Source organism: Cupressus sempervirens, chromosome 6 (assembly GCF_028749045.1).
Source record: "Cupressus sempervirens isolate cs-2001-9-10 chromosome 6, ASM2874904v1, whole genome shotgun sequence".
Taxonomy (NCBI): domain Eukaryota; kingdom Viridiplantae; phylum Streptophyta; class Pinopsida; order Cupressales; family Cupressaceae; genus Cupressus; species Cupressus sempervirens.
The window spans coordinates 135,069,367-135,090,798 of NC_143123.1; the positions used below are offsets into that span (position 1 = coordinate 135,069,367).

A 21,432-nucleotide genomic window follows, 5' to 3' on the forward strand; every position below is an offset into this window, starting at 1 on the left:
GTGGACATTCGACGTTTGGATTATAGTCGGATGACATTGAAGCAAATAGTAGACTTCAACCTTGCATCAATCCTTGATGGGGTTGAAGATGATGATCATTTACTAGATCCTGACTATATTTGACATTGGATAGAAAAGTTGCCTATCCTTCCTCCTACATGGTCAAGTAAGAAGAACACTTCTATTTGGGACCGCTTTCAGCCTATCCTTGCTAATACCAATATTTGGTTGAAGAGAAGCCTCAAGTCTATCAAAATCAAACTTGGAAAAGATTTTGATTTTGGAGGTCCGATTGGTATGATGACGGAGATAAGGGTTAAAGAAAAAGATGGAACTTTATCTTCAGCAATTGAACCTCCTGCTCAGTGTTTACTAAAGCTCACAATCAAAGGAGGAAAGACCACAGGTAGGATACTCGAGGTAAAAGAAATTGGATCTTGAGCAATCTAGATTGATTCTAGTATTGATGATGCAAATAGAGAAAAGGAACTCATAGGCTTAGTTCCTCATTCCATAGTGGTTCGCTCAACTATAACTCTTTTGGACTCAACAACTACATCAAATGAATCCCTTGATTCACCTTTGAGCAGGGCGGTGGATGCATTCTCCACCGAACATGCACCTCTTGAAGACATTGTAATGGTGACTAACAAAGCCTATGTCCTCGACTACACCTGCACTAGAAATAGAAGGTGATCATTATAGCTATGAGAATGTATTGGATGCATATTCTATGTTGATCCCCTCTGCTTCAACTTAGTCCATGCCATTGATTGATGTAACCTCAAGTCAGTTTGAGCAATTCATGATTGAGGTTACACATAGTAGTCTTGCACCCATGGCGATTCAGACCGAGGCTCCTGCTATAGTCACAATTGTCATGCAAGATAATCCATTACAAATTGTGGTGACTACTATCGCAGCTGGCATACATAGTTACACCACTCTGGGGGATGGGGGAACAAGGAGACAAGTTTCTATGACAGTGGGACAGAGGGGCCTTAATTAGGGGATGACAATGGGCAGCAAGGCTTGTATATACTATACATATGGTACTTAAAATGCTAGTTATGAAAATGTGTATTACAATATAAAATCTAAAGATGTAAAAGAGTAAATACTTGAACATTGCATTGAATTAGAACATCGAACACTGGATATAAATAGTCAAATCAGCAAATAGTTAACACTAAAACGTGCCCCCATCGTCGGCGGAGGTGGTGGAATTTGGCGGCGCTGTTGGGGACGGGGGAATGGAGTCCCCAAGTCCTTGGTGTTTGGGGCAAAAGGCGGGGGGGGGGCACATCCCTGTGTTACTACACTGGCACATCTTTCAGCCTTCCCCCATGGCTGAGCATCGTCACGCAAAAAAGGAAGAAGGAAGAAATCCCACCAGAATAATTTGACAGGCAAGATGTCAAACCAAAGGCTTCCAAGAACAAGAAAGGTAAAACAGTTTCTCAAGTTGTAGTTGATGACAATAACATCAAGTATGCAGAAGTTGTTGAACCTTTTGTTGAAAAGCTAACAGAATACATGCAGGCTGCTGATTACAAGTTTTCTAGAGCCGAGCTAGGGAGGCAAATTCATTTGAGTTGCTGACAAGATGCACTTAACTTGTTAGCCCAGAAAAATGACACGTTATGGGAAAAGAAAAATAGACTAAAGAGATGCTAGCAAAGGAGGGTTAAAATATACATCTGAATTGAGTAAATTAAAAACTATCATAGAGTTAAAATGATCAAGGGGAGAGATATAACTGATGATATTTGTTTTCATTACCTAACTTAATCATAATGTAAACGATTCTATGATCTTTGATAAGAATACATAAATGTAACAGAGAGAGAGAGAGAGAGAGGAGGAGGAGGAGGAGATTGCATGGACTCATGAGTCGGCACTAGTCTTGTATGGATTGCTTTGGACTTGAATTCACGAGTTCCATAGTTAGTATATATAGGTACATGTGTGGGAGTGTGCATGCATGTGTACATCTATGTACAAAAGTACAGTGCTAGAATAGACATAAATATCAACATTAGTAATGATAGCAGAACAAACGATAGAAGAAAGCCACTTGATCTACACATGGTTCTTAGAAACAGCTGTTTGTAGTTCTAATAATAGTTACAGTTTCTGTCACATAAACAGATTTGGATCAGGAAGTATATAATGTGGTACTTTATTGGGAGCTGAAGCTTTTACTAAATATTGGTACTAGTGCTTTGGTAAAGTAATTTTAATTAGCTGTTTATCTTGTGGACCATGGCTGCATGGTTACTTGCCTCTGGATAAGCTCACAGGTCCTGATTCTTAATGGAGTCTTGATTTGCTCAAGGAGATCATATCCAGTGGAGTTTGAAACAAACTTTGAGAAGTCAATGTAGAGGCCATCTGTACTAGGAGCTTTATTGGTGGGAAGAGACAGTTGCATACTGTTGGTTTGATATTTGCCAATCATTATTGGCAGAATGGATATGAGGCATGTAAAATGAGTTTTCCAATTTGCTTCTTGTATAGGAACGAACTTCCTTTGGTACAATCCCTTTAAATTTTTATTTTTTTTGCTTTTGTTGCAACTTATGTTGAGCTCCCAAGCTGTACTTCACACAACTGTGTATTGTCTTTATTTATGGAAGTAGGTTTTATTAAGTTGCTGGTTTTCCAATTTTACAGTAAGTATTATTGTTTCATAAGTTAATTTTGTCACAGAATTTGGTCATACTGAAACAATTTTGTCACGGAATTTGGTCATACTGAAACTTGTACAAACTTAGATACTATTATGGTACTACTTTTTAATTTCTATTAATTTATGATAAAGACAAGCATAAAACTATTATAGACAAGCTAGCAGCTTGATTCCCTGTTTCTTTTTTGATAGATAAATTGTAACTATCAACTGGTTTTAGATAAAAATGGCAAGTGCGCATTAACCTTAATGCATATTTTGGAACATGTGCTTTGTACGAGGGTTTTCCTTTCTGCCAAAGTTTTGCATGTGACTCACATACTGTCTCATTCATATGTCTAATACGACTGCATTAAACTGCAGATACACGTAATTGGGCTTTTACCTGGATCTTCATTATGACAATTATACTGCCTACCACTAGTTCAGGAAGATTTGATCACGTGCCCTGGTGCTATTTATGATGCTCAAATTATTTGGTCGTAATGGGATTTCTCCCTGCTGCATTATATATGTGAGTGTATTCATTGTAAAGAAGATTTATATCCTGTCCTTCCGCAACAATAAGGTTGATGATTAGAAACTGGAGTTTTTATTTTCTTAAATTGTCTTGTATATGTGTTTTCAAAAAATAGAAAATCCGATCATATAAATGGGAGGCATTGAACCATGGTGTTAAATTTTTGACTCAGCAAAAAACTTGGCAAGATTTTCTGTGCATGGAATCGACAAAATATCTTATCCAAAACTTGGCAGACTTTTTAAATTAAAAAAATATTAAATTAAAAAGCAACTATTATTTTTGAATGTTTCCAGTGGATACTTTCTGTTTTTAACAAGTTTGATCCGAGTTTAATGAAAACTAAAAATGAACTTGAAAATAACAAATCATTGAATGTTTTTTTACATGCAATATAGTTCTGAAAACTATGAGTTTTGATAGATGCATAAGTCTCCACCACCAAGCTTAGGATGAGATCTATGCTGTGATTCACCCAGTTTCAACAATCTGTGTTAAAGTTGAACAAATCAAAGAATTAAACAATGGTAATGCATTTGAATTATAATTGGTTTGTCCTTAGTCTGGATCACAAAACTAGGTGCCTGAACTGTCGACAAATCTGAGTTTTCTCTGTCATGTCTGTTAATGTCAATTTGCACAATTACAACCCTACCACAGAGAATCAAGTGTGTAAATATAGATGATTGAAGTAAACTAACGATGTGCTTCATTGAAGTTACTGTTAAGTGTAGGTCATTGATTGCTGCTTGTTCAATATTTTAAGCATGATTTAAAATCAGATGAAAAATAGAGAATTAGATATCTATGTATCTTTTTGGAGTATTTCTTTTGCACTCAGTAACATTTTGGAACTTGTAATCATCTGCATCTGATTTGCTTAATATTCTGGCACACAATGTAGGAAAGTTGAAGATAGACCAAGGGATCCCGCACAGTGGGATGTGATTGCTCAGGTGGTTTCTGCGTTGTCTATTCCTGTCATTGCCAATGGTGATGTTTTTTGTTATGAAGATTTCCAAAAGATAAGAGATGCCACAGGTAACAAGTGCAAATAAAGTCAATGGAAAAACATGCTTCTGAAGGGACGATGGAGTCCTGAATTACTTTTTCCAGTTCTTGGATTGACTGTGTGTTTACCAGCATATTATTTTAGGACACTCCACACTAGCTGTTCAAAGTGGTTGTAAGACTGTTGTCAGTTTTTAGACAAGCTATCTTAATAGTTATGAGTGAGACTTGGTTCATAGTTGCTTTCACATTTTCTCTCAGTGTCTCATTCTCATCCATTCACATGTCGGATTTAACTTTTATTTACTCTTATTGCTGTTTTTTTTACAGATGCGCATTTAAGATGATCATTGTGTCTTGTTATATATGCAATTTGTTTCAAAAGCATAACATCTTTTGACATGTGCATGTTGCTATGGTGCTTGTACTTGGTTTATCTCTTGGTGAGCACAGGCAACTTGTGATTGGTCTTGATGTTTGTTTAGATCCAGAACTTAAAGTGTTTATTGCGAACATCTTATACCATTATGGTAGTTCGCAAAGGATGAAAATGCTCTGTACCTTTGGCTGAAATAGTCTAATTGAGAGTTGTAGTGAAAGACTGATATAGTTTGCACTGTCAATAGAAGCCAACGCTAATAGAAATTCCACATGTCCTTGAATATTTTGTGCTGACTGATGGGTCTGATGGGTTCTAGTTTTAAAATTAAATTTGAAGAGTTATATTAACAAAAGTATGGGTCTAGGTAAATTTTGGACATGGATGTCACAGAGTCGGGAAACAAGGAGTCTTGAATCCTTCAATGAGTATCTCGTAAGCCCTAATGATGACAAGTATGAGGGACTCGAGAAGTCTTAATGTCCTGCAACATTTGGTGCAACATGTGCCATGGGATAAAGTCAAATGCCAATTTAATTACCTCGAAAAACTTGTACTTAATAAGATCAATTGTGATCCTCCTTCTCAATGATAGCGTGAAAATGTAGTCAGTAATTTGGAAATCTCTTCTGAGCCACTTGTCCCTTGTCTCTCAAATTCTTGTTTTTTAGGTCCCCAGAAATCAGGGCGGCTAGTCTGTGATACGGTGTTTTGCAAATGTATGCACTATGCCCAATTATGATAATCTTATATTTACATGGGTTGGAGCTATACCTGAATTTGCAAATGGGGTGGATAATATATTTTGACAAAGCATACAGAAACCAAGAATAAATGACCTTACATAATTGGAAAACAAGCTAGTCTATAAACTTCACACAGTGCTTCAGAAAATCGGCATGGAGTCCCTCAAAGCTTACTACTTTGTTGTTACAAAGCTTTAGAATACCTCTTTGGATGTGATCTATAGAAAATAAGCAACAGGCATGTTAGGAATATGTGCAAAGAGAACTAGCATAGAAATTCTAGGCTAGCAAAGTAAAATGTGAAGTGGGGGTATTCCTCATGAGAACAATATCCAAAAGATCTTTCAAAAGTGGTTGAGGGATGCAAGGAGTCAATGTTGCATAGATGTTCTTATGCTGAAGGGTAAGATGACAGTGTCTCTATGGGTTGTGGATATGGAGAGGTGCTCATGGACAAGGAAAAATGGCATGACCTTATATGCATTTTCATATGCATGATTTCATAGGGAAAAAACCATGTAGACAATGCTAACTTAAGTAATGAACTATATGGAGGAAAGGAGTCAAGTGTTGCCTCCCAAAGGAAATGGAAAAAAAACTAATATAAGGTAGTAGTAGTTGGTGGCAGGGGATAGTAGTTGGAGATAGGGTAATTTGGGAAGCATAGTCAATGATGTACTATTCATTAAAATAGATAATTATGCAATGAGAATTGGGGGCTCAGTGGGGAATGAGGAAGGAACAAGAAGAGTATGGTGCGTTAAGCATCTGTTATTAAGAACGAAATTTACCATGCTTGCACTATTCCCACAAGGAAAGCAAGTGAATCTACAATAATGTGAAAAATAATGGAGTCTACTAAGAATGTTCAAAATCAGATTCTCCTAATTGGAGAAGGTACCTCACATAAGCCATGAGATGGTTATTACCATCATTGGAACTCTAAATAAACCAAACGAATATGCATCCAACTCATGAATACATGACCCATCCTTGACAATATCATGTATTGTGGCTCCTCGTGGTTACCAGTATAGTTTGAAAACTATTTGAGTACTCCCTTGGTTGTCGACAACTCACTATTTTTTTGATGGGCATGTACTAAGTTTAACTTGCATTTTTCTAGACACAAAAAACATGGGTACAAATGTCCATGTATATAAAATGTTGGTTAAAATGTGTTTTTCAGATGCTTTTTTTTTACAAAACCTTGCATTTTCTCTTTCAAGATGTCAATTCTTAATTTAATACATTTTATAATTGAATTTACAAAAATATGTTTATTTTTGAGATTTTCAAATTTTAGTTTTTTGTAAGTTACTGAGTTTAGTTATCGTCAAGTGTTGTCTAAGCTGAAAATTTTGGCTTTCCAAAGTACTCTTCGAGTCTAAGTGTAGAAACTATGGTTGCCAGTGTAAGAATCAAAGCACTTAGAAAATTTACATCACCCATTGAGTAGTTGGAAATCTCAATATAGAGATAAAGATATGGTTCACCTCAATGTTTCCATAGTTAAACGAGGTTGTTGATTAATGTCATGCTATAATAAAGACATCCCATGGCAGGTGTAGGTAGGTAGTATTCTTTGAACATTTTATTTTTGTAGACAAAGTATGTAAATGTCATGTATATATAGTATATATTTTGAAGTCTTTATGAAGACCGGGTGATAGTAGAAAGGGAAGAACTATTTTTGAGTTTTGGGATGTAATGTTGAATTGTGACAAAGTGTTTTTGCCACTAATGTTAAAGGGGTAGATTGTTGATCCCTACTATTTGTTGTCTATTAGTGTCAATCACTTAGTCATCTATTTGGCATCATTTGTTGGTCATCACTATGACTAAGCCATCCTACTAAGACCGAGCAAGAGTTTGGCATTGCATATATTTTTATATATGTATGGAATGTATATCATATGTTAGTATTGCTATTGATATCTTGGAAAGGAAATTACCTCCAATGCGGCAAGTCACATGACCAAAATTACGAAAACTCCTTTTTCTACAAGTCTCATGCTAGAAAATTGAGGTCAAAACATATGTTGTGGCTAGAGGGAGAGCTTACTCAAGGCTTTCATGGTCTCTAGTAGGAAAAATATCTTGTAAAGGAACAAAATCCTAGAAGATACCTAGAAAAGACTAGCCAATGACATTATGATTCTAACTTGTAATGGACATTGAAGATGCCATCACCATTCACCCAAACTCGGGGTTGTTGTCATGTAGAGGGTAGTTGTTTATTACTTTGTCTGATAAAATAAATACATGAATAAATAATAGAGATGACAATGCATACTAGATACATGAGTAAAATATATCTTTATTTACACATGAAATTAGTACAAAAAGAGACCAAATATGGTTAGCTAAGCCTTAAGGATCAAAGTCATTGTGACTATTCCTTAACAATACACAACCTATTCAAAAGACATAACAAAACACAACTGTCAACCAACTGATGCTTAGAACTACATGAAATTGACAAAGAACTGATGCATGGTCTAATAATCGATTTTTCCAAACAATAATGTAAACTAATGCTTGAGCTGCCTAAAGCCGACAAATAATCAATGCTTATTCTAATAAACAATTATCAAGTAACATTAGATAAGATTTTTCAAACTGATGCAAATGTTGTAGACAAGGACTTGAAAAGAACTTGGATGCACACTTCAAACTTCTTGTGTAGGAACAGCAACAAATGATGCAACAGTTTGTGCAACAAGAATAATAGTTGATTAGAGCAATTGGGCAAATGACACAAAACATGAACTTCCTCATAGTGAACCAGAATAATGCATGTGATGTTAGTAATGTAGGAAATCACGTTCCAAGGAGAGCTAGTATAGGTGGATCAGATAGACCGTTTCATCCTACATTCATGTTGAGGGAAAATAATGAAGCAACTCAACCCAAGGAGGAGCAACCATTTGTTGATGAGGTGATAGCAGTCTATGATGAGTACCATACACTTCCTGATGCAATCAGACATGAGTTATCATTGAGCCAATTTATGAACAAATGGGAGGATAAGAAACATGCCAGAAATGAACCCATATCATGATCACAACATAAGGAGTATCTACTATCAACATGGGAATAAGTTGGTTAGATTTCAAATGATGCATAAGGGAATGGTCAGTAAAATGAAGAAGTGTAATTATGATGGCTCATGTTTGCTATCAGAAAAATTTATTGGGTAGAAGAAGTTGAAAGGAACTATGGGAGGTCAAAGTTGTAATGTTGTGCCTCTTTTCCATTAATAGGACTTGAATCTGCAAGAATAGAGGCAACAGACAATGAAAGGAATTCACAGTAGATACAATTGGGTAGGAATCTTCGAAAGATGCCATAATATTTTCTAGAGCACTCTGGTTTTCCCAATAGTAGGCTATACATGATGAAAATCACTAAATCATTGGGGTGAACCTTTTTTATGCCATCTCATTGGAAAAAGTAGTGGTAAACAAGGGCGTAGTTCATTTATTTGTTGGTTGCAGGTGTTGAGTTAAACAGGGGTGTAAAAAGAGAGGTCATGGAATTTAACATATCTAAGTTAGCAAGGGACTGGAAGAAAAGGATGGAGGAGTATGGTTGCAAGACATACAAAAGATCAAGTATGGAAATATTTAAGAAAATCCCCTAGACTGGGAAATATAAGAAATGAAGACTAACTTTTTTGTTGCTCCACAAGTGGCATAATATTAAAACCTGAGTTATAACTTGTACATATAAATAAGAATATTTGGTCATTGATTGCAGAAGTTTGGGTATTCAGCAATAAGTAAAATAGTTGCACCTGTTAATTGTGTGCCATTTTTGCAATAACAAGGGAAAGAATTTGGAGCAGCATGAAAAGAAGACAGACAAATTATAATACAATGTCACAACATCAGATGGGGAAGCTTTGATGTTTGTATCAATTGTAAAGAGGTTAGACCTCTATATAAATTTTGTAAATGTTACTGAATTACTAGAGATCTGAAACCATTCTCAAACATCCTGATAATATATACATGAAATATAGCTTATTCTTATGCTTAAACGATGTGTTTCATGTATATTGTACCGAAGAGGATGAGAGACAAAGATAAGGAGTTAAATGTTACATTTCATTTATATTCTTGGCTCATAAACCAAAAAAGCATAAATATTTTGAGGCTTAAACCAAAAAAAGTCCAAATGTGAGTCCAGGCCCCCCAAAGTCACCAAATATTACTCGGCTCACAACTCACCAAGTCTTGGAACTGTGATGCTAATGTAATTTTGGGATTGGTCGTCTCTCTCAACATTATTCTTTCTTCTCGTTCCAATTTTCTAGTAGATTGTTTGATAACTTTGCTGTCATGAAATATCTTACTGCAGTACTTCACAGACATGTTTGGTACTGACATCTTGAAAGATAATGTGGTGCCAAGATATTAGTGATTGTTGTTAGATTTTCATTCCATGAAACTGCAATGCGATCTATCTTGACAAAATAAATGACACCAAATATTAACTACCATCACAACAGAACCAAATTAAGAGTGGAAATACAAAATAACAATAATAATTTGTACTTGTATCATGAATGATTTTGGGAGAATTCAACAACTGATGCTTTATTCTGGAAGTGCTATTCAATTCCCACAATAGCTAGCATACCATTGATGCTGCAGTGCTTGTCAGTCTAGAGACAATCTTTTGGTCTAATTCTTTTATACTACAATAGAATGTACACTACCCAAGCTAATTACTTGTCAAACATAACAGAGATTGCTACAAAACATCTATTTTGGTATATGCCTAAGTGTAATGTCACTTGTTGGGACTGTGTAATATAGTTGTCAAATTACAATGCTCTAATATTGTTGTGGGGTACCTTTAAGAGATTGCTAAAGGGTTTGGTCTATATTCCTATTATTCAAATTGTAATAGACTCCTTGCTATAGAGCTTGGGAAGTGAATTCCTTGTTGTTCAATATTAACCTGATAGTCATACTGGTCTGAGAAGTGCAGACCACACCTTAGTCTTCTCCCATTATATCATATGTTAGCCTTTATATGCACTAGACTCGGCAATGAGATAGGCGGCGATCCTTGGAAGAAACTACATCTTGTACTAACCATAACAATTTGTTATGTTAGTTAAGCATTTAATTATTTCCTTGAGGCGCCGATTTCTTCAAGTGGTGTTTGGGCCGACCTAGGGAAGGTCATGTTCCTTTAAGGGACATGCCTTTTGATCTTGATATAAATGGTAGGTATTATTGTAGTTTGACGCACAATAATCACAAGTCTGCTCCTTCAAGCAATACTGCCCCATAAGAATTTATTGCAGAGACAATTAAATTCAGAACAGCATTCAACATTCTGATAACTCTTTCTACATTAAGAAAATAATGAAGATTATCTACACCAGTTAACGGATATTAGAAATGTTTGATTTTTATAACAGAATTTATAGAAACTTTACATAGTATCAGAGCTCTGGTAGTCGAACCTAGGCTCTGCAAATTAAGTAATCAGATCTTATATATATCTAGCACCATTCTCCTATCTTCAATGGCATACACAATCAGACCTGAGGACGAGTTTGATGGGAAAGAACACTTTGATGCCTGGAAATTCAGAATCATGACGATTCTTAAAGAAAATGATGTAAAACAATTTGTTGAATCAGCATCCAAACAACCTACAGTTGAACCTCATAAATCCTTCTGGATTAAAGAAAATAGGAAAGCCATTCAGATCATATTAGATTGAGTGAAAAATTGTATCATACCCATGCTAACAAAACATCAAACAACATTTGTTATGATGACTGCACTACTAAATGCATATGAGGTTAACAATGCAACTAGAGTTCTCGCACTACAAAGGCAACTAAATCACATTAAAATAAAGAAGGGAGAATCGATGAATTCTTACTTCCTAAGGGTTGGCAGCCTAAGAGATGAACTTTCAAGTATAGGAACCATCATTAGTGACACGAAACTAACACTAATGGCTATAGACGGATTACCAGATTCATGGGAAACTTTCTCTCGAGGAGTAAGTGCCAGAGATAAACTTCTTGACTTCAATAGACTTAAGGGATTTTGTCTTCGGGAAGAATGCAAAAAACTAAAGAAAGGAGGGAAATTGAAGAACTTCATAGGCAAGAAGAAGCATTTCAAGAAGAAAAGGGGTAATCAAATTAATGACAAATCTAAGAAATATCTATCCAAAATAAAGTGCTTCAAATGTGAAAAGTTTGGACACTATAGATCTAATTGCCTTGATAATTCTAAACAACAAGTGAATTGTACAAATGTTACTAGGGAAGAAGATTACTATGATCCCTAAAATCGTGTATTGTATTCGTCACTATCAAATGAAGTCTGAAGTAAAGCATGGGTAATTGATAGTGGTATTAAGATAATATCTTATACTTTCTATAATAGTCAACTACTTTTCTGTAGTCTGTCTTTCAGTCTAGATAGGAATGTTTCCTATCCCATCTCTTTTTTCTTCAGTCCAGATAGGAATGTTTCCTATCCTGTCTCTAGTTTTGTTTCTAATTCCGTCTTCAGTCTACGTTAAAAGAAACGACTTCCTTGTAATTCTTTATAAGGAACACATTTGTTCCTCTGTTAATCAATCAATGAATCATTCGGAAATCCGTTAATCTGCCAACTCTTCTTGAATCTTGTAACATGGTATCAGAGCCAATTTTCGAAATTATTTTGTGATCCTTGCTTTCTAAAAACCTTGAGCTTTCAACTAGGGTTTTTTTTTTCTGAGGTTTTTTGTCTGAGGTTTTTGTGTCTAAGATTTCGACCAGTCTGCCCTAAAAATCGTGACTTCCAAACACGTTTTTTTGCAACTCCGTCATCTGCAAAACGTGTGGAAATCGTGGATGATTATTTGCAACTCGCAATTTTTCTTTTCTGCTCCCGTGTTTTAAAACTCGCGTTTGTGGCTAAGGAACTCCTGCCCACACCTGGCATTTTGTTCGCACCCACGCCTGGTTTTCATTTCCGCTCGCGCCTGGTATTTTGCTCATGACTGGTATTTTCGCTTGCGCTTGGTATCCTTTTTTTTTCTGCAAATCACGTCCAAATCACACACGTTTGAAGCAACTCGGGTCCATATATTTTCCAGCTCATTTGACAGCAAAATCGCGATTGTAGGGTCAAGGATTAGTTCGTTTTGTTTGCATTCTTCTTCATTTGCGCTCTCCCTGAAAAAATCCGCCATTTTTATCAAGAAATCTAAAGTTTTTTCAAGCTTTTTTCAGCCAGGGCCTTTTTTTTCGAAACCCTAATTTTTGGGGTCGGAAAAATATTTTGTTTGCAGATTCTTGGTTGGTTTTTCAAGAGCTCAATTGGATTGTCTGTTTTTTCTGGGTGCCTCGATTTTCGAGCCAGCAGATCCAGAAAACGACAGCAGATTCCTTTTGGGTTTTTCGAGCTCTCTTCTGGGTCATTCTCTAATTCTTTTGGGTCTTTCGTATTTTTGCCTCGAAGAACGCGCCTTCACGGATTTTCACAGTTTTTCATTGAAAAACGTGCCATGGCATCTCTGACAAATATTTTGCTCGAACATAATTCCAAATTCAATGGTCGCAATTATGGAGCCTAGAAGCAGCGCATCATCGCAATCTTCGAATATCGAAACACCGATCAACTTGTTCTGGGTGTTAGGCAGCGTTCGACTTCTCCGGGTCCTGATCAAGATACATGGGATCTGAACAATCGAGAGGCAGTAATGCTTCTCAAACTATCCGTAGCTGATGACCAGCTTTCTCAGATTCCATCCGGCAAGACAACTGCCGAAATCTGGACACATCTAAAAGGTCTTCATGAGACTTCCGACAAGAGCAGAGCCTTCTAAATTTGTTTCTGTTTTTATGGGTTTGTTGATTTTCTCATCCAAAATCATTTCAAGTTGTCTGTAATACGCAAGGTTGCGTGAGATTCTGGGTTTTAACGTTTTTCCCACAAAAACGAAGTTTTGTAATTGCAACTTATTTTGAGTCATAGCACTCTTCTGGCAAAGCTTCTTGGTTTCAGCATTCTGTAGATCCAGGGAAGGTCTCAGTTATCACAGAATGTTCCGACATCCGTACGTTGACCATTAAGGGAGAGTATTAAGATAATATCTTATACTTTCTATAATAGTCAACTACTTGTCTGTAGTCCGTCTTTCAGTCTAGATAGGAATGTTTCCTATCCCGTCTCTTTTTTCTTCAGTCTAGATAGGAATGTTTCCTATCCTGTCTCTAGTTTTGTTTCTAATTCCGTCTTTAGTCTACGTTGTTTCTTTTAGAAACAACGTCCTTGTAACTCTTTATAAGGAACACATTTGTTCCTCTGTTAATCAATCAATGAATCATCTGGAAATCCGTTAATCTGCCAACTCTTCTTGAATCTTGTAACAAGTGGATCATTTAGACATATAACAGGATACAAAGAAGCACTAGACTCTATATCAGAATAGGTTAATGGTGAAGTCACCATTGGTGATAATTCAACACATTCCGTCGAAGGACTTGGAAATTGCACCTTGAAACTAAAATCAGGAAATTCTCTTCTTCTCAAAGGAGTACTCTATGTACCAGGAATAAAAAGAAATCCAATCTCGGTTACAGCACTTGAAGATGATGGACATAATGTTGCATTCATGGACAATAAAGTAATAACCTGGGCTAAGAACTCCTCAATTGAGAAAGTGAAGTCGATTGGTCAGAGAAAAGGGTATTTGTATGAATTAAATTCAAAATCTAGTTGAACTATTCAAGCTTTAATTCATGAAGCTACAGACATAAATGAAATATGGCACGGAAGGTTTGGACATCTAAATTTCAAAACATTATCAACTATGGAGAAGATGGTTACCGGTTTACCTAAACTAAATAAAGACCACTTAAGCATATGCAAAGGGTGCGCTCTGGGTAAGAACACCAAAAGTCCATTTCATGATAGCACTAGAAAAACCAACAATGTTTTGGAATTAATTCATTTAGATTTATGTGGACCTATGTCTATTCCTTCTCTTGGAGGATTTTGGTACTATATTTTGTTCATAGATGACTCCTTTAGGAAAACATGGATTTACTTCTTAAAGTGCAAAGAATCAGAAGAAATCCTAAAGAGATTTATGTTGAAATACTAACCTAAATAATCCTACAGGTCTGACGGTACATATCGTACCTCTCTTAGTGTTAATATATCTAAAGATTGACATCTAATATTTATACTTGTTTCTCCTATAGGTGTCGGCGACTTACAGAGAGGGTCTTTGTTGGTGTTTGACTAAACTAATGTTTAGTTAGTTAATTACTAAACTAAGTCTCTTGAAATCGCTGACTTAGGAAGAGGTATAATTAATGTCAAGTTAAGGGTCATGTCCCTTGAGGGACACACCCTCTAGCAAGATATATCTTTGGTTGTGAATGCAGATTAAAGGACACAATACACAACAGTTTGTTCCTATAAGCATCTCACTTCCAGCAAATACTAAGTCTAAAGTATTCTATATTATTAGATTGATAATAGAATATTGGATCTGCATTAAAGATAAGTTATACCTTCAACTAACAATCTGAATATTGATAATATTAAGAAGATCATTCTCAGCCATTCAAACTGAATTAAAAGTCTGATACAAATAACAACAAATTAGCAGAATATTTACGTGGTATCAGAGCCAAGTTATCAGATCTAGGGCTTTGCAAAATTTCAGTAATCAGACCTCATATATATTCAGTAGTTTTCTCCCATTTTCAATTGCATATACAATCACACCAAAGGATAGATTCGATGGGAAGGAACACTTTGAAGCCTGGAAATTCAATATCTTGATGATTCTTGAGGAGAACAATGTTAAACAATTTGTTGATGGAGCATCCAAATAGCCCCCAATTGAACCTCACAAATCCATATGGACCAATGGAAATAGAAAAGCCATTCAAATCATCTTGGATGGAGTTAAAAATGATATCCTACCTATGCTTATGAAACACCAAACTGCTTACGATATGATGAATGCATTTGAAGTAAACAATGCAACTAGGGTTCTTGCACTGAAGAGACAACTGAATCACATCCAAATAAAGAAAGGAGAATCGATAAACTCTTATTTCCTAAGAGTTGACGACATTTGAGATGAATTATCAAGCATAGGAACCATCATTAATGACACCGAACTAACGCTCATGGCCATAGATGGATTGCTAGAATCAAGGGAAACATTCACACAAGGAACAAGTACTAGAGATCAGTTTCCGGACTTTAACAGACTTAAGAATGATTGTCTTTAGGAAGAGTCAAGAAAACTAAAGAAAGGAGGAAAACCAGAAGTAGAAGATGAAGAACTTCACGTTCTTAATGCAAACTCTTATAAAGGCAAGAAAAAGTACTTCAAGAAGAAAAAGGGAAATCAGAAGAACAGAAAGCCCAAGAAAGATCTCTCTAAAATAAAGTGTTTTAAATGTGAAAAATTTGGACACTAGAGATCTAATTGTCCGGAAAACTCCAAACAATAGGCAAATTGTACAAATGTCATTCGAGAAGAAGAGACTTATGATCCTGAGAACCGTGTTTTGTATTCCTCTCTATCAAATGAAATCTCAAATAAGGCATGGGTAATTGATAGTGGATCTTCCAGACATATAGCATGATACAAAGAAACTCTAGATTCCTTATCAGAGAAAGTTAACGGTGAAGTTACTATTGGTGATAACTCTGCACACTCAGTTGAAGGAATTGGTTGCTGCACTTTGAAACTAAAAACAGGAAATACTCTTCTCCTTAAAGGTGTACTCTATGTTCCAAGGATAAAAAGAAACCTAATCTCAATTACAGCATTAGAAGATGATGGACACAATGTTGCATTCGTGGATGGCAAAGTGTTAACTTGGGCCAAGAATTCTTCCATGAAGAAAGCTAAATTAATTGGTCAAAGAAAGGGATATTTGTATGAACTGAATATAGAACCCTGTTGATCCATTCAAGCCCTAGTTCACGAAGTTGAAGATTCAAACGAAATATGGCACAGAAGACTAGGGCATCTAAATTTTAAAACCTTATCAACTATGGAAAAGATGGTTATCGGATTACCAAAATTAAATAAAGATCACCCTAGTATTTGCAAAGCGTGTGCTTTGGGTAAAAGTACAAGAAGTCCCTTTCATGAGAGTACTAGGAAAACAAATAATGTACTAGAGTTAATTCATTCAGATTTATGTGGACCTATGTCCGTTCCCTCTCTTGGAGGATTCTGGTATTATATCTTGTTCATAGATGACTTCTCTAGGAAAAGATGGATTTTTTTTTTAAATTCAAGAAATCAGAAGAAATCCTACAAAAATTCAAAGAATTGAAAGCATTAACTGAAAATTTTTCAGGACATAAAATTAAAACCCTTAGAACAGATAATGGAGGAGAATATACCTTAGACTTGTTTAAAAGGTTTTGTAAAGAATCAGGGATCAAGAGGGAGTACATTGTTCCTTATAACCCAGAACAAAATGAGGTCGCTGAAAGAAAGAATAGGACAATTATAGAAGCTGCTAGGACTATGATTTTTGACCAAAATCTAGAATACTATCTTTGGGCAGAAGCCTCTTGTACTGCTATATATATTCAAAACAGAAGCCCTCACTCCTATCTTAAAGATAAAACCCCTGAAGAAGTATTTACTAAAGTAAAACTCAATATAAGTCATCTCAGAATTTTTGGATGTCCTGTATACATTCTTGTTCCAAAAGAAAAGAGAACCAAATTAAAACCATCTGGGAGGAAAGGTATCTTTGTAGGGTATAGTGAAACTTCTAAACCATATAGAATTTACATACCTGAACAGAAAACTATTGAACTTAGCAGAGATGCAATCTTTGAGGAAGATCTTGCATTCAAAAGAGCCATAAGTTCCAATGAACCTTCTCCTTTATCAAGTTCTGAAAGAGTTGGTGAATCTGAATCCCAGAAGGAGAACTTAGAAGAGGTCGAAGATGAAAATATAAACCTTGAGGAAAGTTCAAAGAAAAGACCACTTGGGGCCATAAAAACAGTTGAAGCGGCTCAATACTTTGCTACACTTTCAGGATCAGTTAGAGAAAGTAAAAGACCTAAAAGATTCTCTAGTCATACAAGAAATATGATTGATTTATCCAAAACAGAGCCAACCAATCCTTCTGATGCTATTAAACATCCAGCCTGGAAGGAAGCTATGATAGAAGAATACCAATCAATTATGAAAAATGATGTTTGGGAAATAGTTCCAAGACCAAAAGGAAAATCTGTTGTTTCTTCCAAATGGATATTCAAAATAAAGCATGCTGCTGATGGGACTATTGAGAAATATAAAGCTAGAGGTTTTTCTCAGAAAGAAGGGATTGATTATGAAGAAACCTTTGCTCCTGTTGTCAGATATACTTTTGTACGAGCAGTCTTAGCAATTGCCACATCTAAGGAATGGAAGGTACATCAAACAGATGTAAAGACAACATTTCTAAATGGAAAGATTTCAAAAGAAGTCTATCTGGAGCAACCAGAAGGATTTGAAACCCATGATCCTAACACTTTTGTTTGCAGGCTCAAGAAAGCTCTCTATGGGCTTAAACAGGCTCCCAGGGCCTAGTATGAAAAGATTGATAAATATCTCACCGGCTTAGGATTCTCCAAGAATGAAGCCAATCCAAACCTATATTATAAAAGAGATAAAAATGATATGGTAATACTGATATTGTATGTTGATGATATATTAATCACAGGTGATGATCATCTTATAGATCAGTGCAAGAAAGATCTAACTAGAGAATTCGAGATGAAAGACTTGGGGCATCTCCATTACTTCCTAGGATTGGAAGTACGACAGAATTCTGATAGTATCATATTGAATCAAGGAAAGTACACTTCAGATATCTTGAAGAAATTTGGAATGTGGAATTGCAAGGCTATGTCTTCTCCAATGGAGACCAATTTGCATAAACTTAAAAGAAGCAATTGCAGAATCACCTCTGATAGATTCTATTCTCTGCAGACAGATGATTGGGTCCCTTATGTACCTAGTAAAACAAGACTTGATATTTGCTATGATGTTCATGCCTTAAGTCAGTTTATGTGTGAACCTAAGGAGATTCACCCAGTTGCTGTTAAACACATTATGAGATACTTACAAGGCACTCTTAATTATGGACTCAAATATGAGAAAGTTGCTTTAGATTTGCATGGATTCACCGATTTAGATTGGGGTGGAAGTGTTAAAGACAAGAAAAGCACTTCAAGGTGTTGTTTCAGTGTAGAATCAGCTATGGTTTCATGAATATGCAAAAAGCAGTCTTCAATAGCTCAAAGCTCTATAGAGGCTGAATACATTACAGTAGCGATGGCCTCCCGAGAAGCAGTATGGCTAAGGAAGTTACTTGTGGGATGATTTGGACAAGCCATGAATCCTACAATTATTCATTGTGATAATCGGAGTTCCATCAAGCTCTCAGTGAATCCAGTTTTCCATGACAGGTCCAAGCATATTGAAATTCCTTACCATTATGTAAGAGATATGGTAGATAGGAATTCTGTAAAATTGGAATACATTTGCACTGCAGATCAGACAACAGACATACTCACCAAACCTCTATCTAGAGTAAAGATAGAATATTTCAAGAGGAGACTTGGTATGGTTGAGTTGTAATCCATTTGTACTCTTTTAATTAGTAATAAAATAATTTTATTTTGTCAGGCTATTAACTGACATGGGCTCCACCATTTGTATTCATTATTTTAAGAGGTGACGAACTGTAAAAATAATAAATACTCACATAAAACATTATGAGAGGTGACGATCTCTTAGATAATGTGCTAAACAATAGAGATCTATTGTAAGATCCAGATGAGTTCAAGATCATATTGTGATGTTTACATTGCTATGTTCATGGGTCACAAATTGGATAAAGGAAGAATCTTGGTATTCTCTGGGTTTATCCTGTATTCTAGTAGATCTTAAAACTCAAGATCATGTTATGATACCAGTTTTTATGAAATCATAACTTGGATAAATGAAGAGATTACCCTTCAGATTTATCCTGTATAATATCACTAGTGTCAGTGATTTGTCATATCACAGGTTTAAGTAATATGACTTTGTATCTTGTGTTCTATGATACCACATAAGAGACAGACAAATATAGAGTATTAATACTTGCTTACTCATCTGTATTGATGATTGCTAGATATAATCTCTCTGTAGGATTATCAGGTTAAGAGGGAGTCTTAAAATACTAACCTAAATAATCCTATAGGTCTAACAGTACAGACCGTACCTCTCTTAGTGTTAATATATCTAAAGATTGGCAGCTAATATTTATACTTGTTTCTCCTATAGGTGTCGGCGACTTATAGAGAGGGTCTTTGTTGGTGTTTGACTAAACTAATGTTTAGTTAGTTAATTACTAAACTAAGTCTCTTGAAATCACTGACTTAGGAAGAGGTATAATTAATGTCAAGTTAAGGGTCATGTCCCTTGAGGGACACACCCTCTAGCAAGATATATCTTCGGTTGTGAATGCAGATTAAAGGACACAATACACAACAGTTTGTTCCTATAAGCATCTCACTTCCAGCAAATACTAAGTCTAAAGTATTCTATATTATTAGATTGATAATAGAATATTGGATCTGCATTCAAGATAAGTTATACCTTCAATTAACAATCTGAATATTGATAATATTAAGAAGATCATTCTCAGCCATTCAAACTGAATTAAAAGTCTAATACAAATAACAACAAATTAGCAGAATATTTACAATTAAAGAATTCAAAACATTAATTGAAAACTTATCAGGACATAAAATTAAAACTCTTAGAACTGATAATGGAGGGGAATACACCTCAGATTTGTTTAAAAGATTTTGTAAATAAACACAAATTAAGAGGGAGTATACCATTCCTTACAATCCATAACAAAATGGGGTAGTAGAAAGAAAGAATAGAACAATTATAGAAGCTACTAGAGCTATGATATTTGATCAAAATCTAGAATATTTTCTTTGGGCAAAAGCCTCTTGTATTGCTATCTATATTCAAAACAAAATCCCTCACTCCTACCTTAGAGATAAAACTCCTGAAGAAGTCTTTACTAAGGTTAAACCCAATATAAGTCATCTTAGGATTTTTGGGTGTCCTGTATATGTCCATGTTCCAAAAGAAAAGAGAACTAAGTTAGAACCCTCTGGGAAGAAAGGTATTTTTGCAGGGTATAGTGACACATCTAAAGCATATAGGATTTTCATACTTGGACAGAAAAATATTGAACTTAGTGGTGATGTAATTTTTGAAGAAGATCTAGCATTCAAAAGAGCCCTAACTTCTAAAGAACCCTCTCCTTTACCTAGTTCTGAAAGAAATATTGAGTCTGAGTCTCAGAGGGAGAACATGGAAGAAATTGAAGATGAAATTCAAAACCTAAATCTTGGAGAAACTCAAAATTCAAAGAAAAGACCACTTTGGGCCATTAAAATAGTCGAAGAAGCACAAGACTTTGTTGCACCTTCTGGAACAGTCAGAGAAAGCAAAAGACCTAAAAGATTTTCTAGTTATACAACAAACACGAATGATTTGTCCAAAATAGAACCAGCCAATCCTTCAGATGCTATTAAACATACAGCTTGGAAAGAAGGTATGACAGAAGAATACCAATCTATTATGAAGAATGACATTTGGGAAATTGTTCCAAGACCTAAAGGAAAATGTGTTGTTTCTCCCAAGTGGATATTTAAAATTAAGCATGCTGCTGACGGTAGTATTGAGAAATATAAAGTCAGATTTGTAGCCAAAGGATTCTCTTAGAAAGAAGGGATTGATTATGAGGAAACTTTTGCTCCTGTTGTCAGATATACCTCTATAAGAGCAGTCCTAGCCATTGCAGCATCAAAGGGATGGAAAGTACATCAGATGGATGTAAAAATAGCGCTCCTAAATGGAAAGATTACAGAAGAATTGTATTTGGAACAACCTGAAGGATTTAAAACTCACGATCCTAACGTTTTTGTTTGCAGGCTCAAGAAAGCTCTCTATGGGCTTAAGTAGGCTCCAAAGGCTTGGTATGAAAGATTGA

General features: G+C 35.5%; 1 protein-coding gene across 2 annotated transcripts in view; it reads left to right on the plus strand.

Annotated features, from left to right (window-relative positions):
* Window positions 1-21,432, plus strand: part of LOC149551583 (Aldolase-type TIM barrel family protein) — a 166,433-nt gene that overhangs the window by 113,491 nt on the left and 31,510 nt on the right. For both annotated transcript variants that reach the window (XM_089787100.1, XM_089787099.1), the window contains exon 6: window positions 4,117-4,253. In XM_089787100.1, the coding sequence (XP_089643226.1) occupies window positions 4,117-4,253 (137 nt within the window). The remainder of the gene's footprint in view (window positions 1-4,116; window positions 4,254-21,432) is intronic.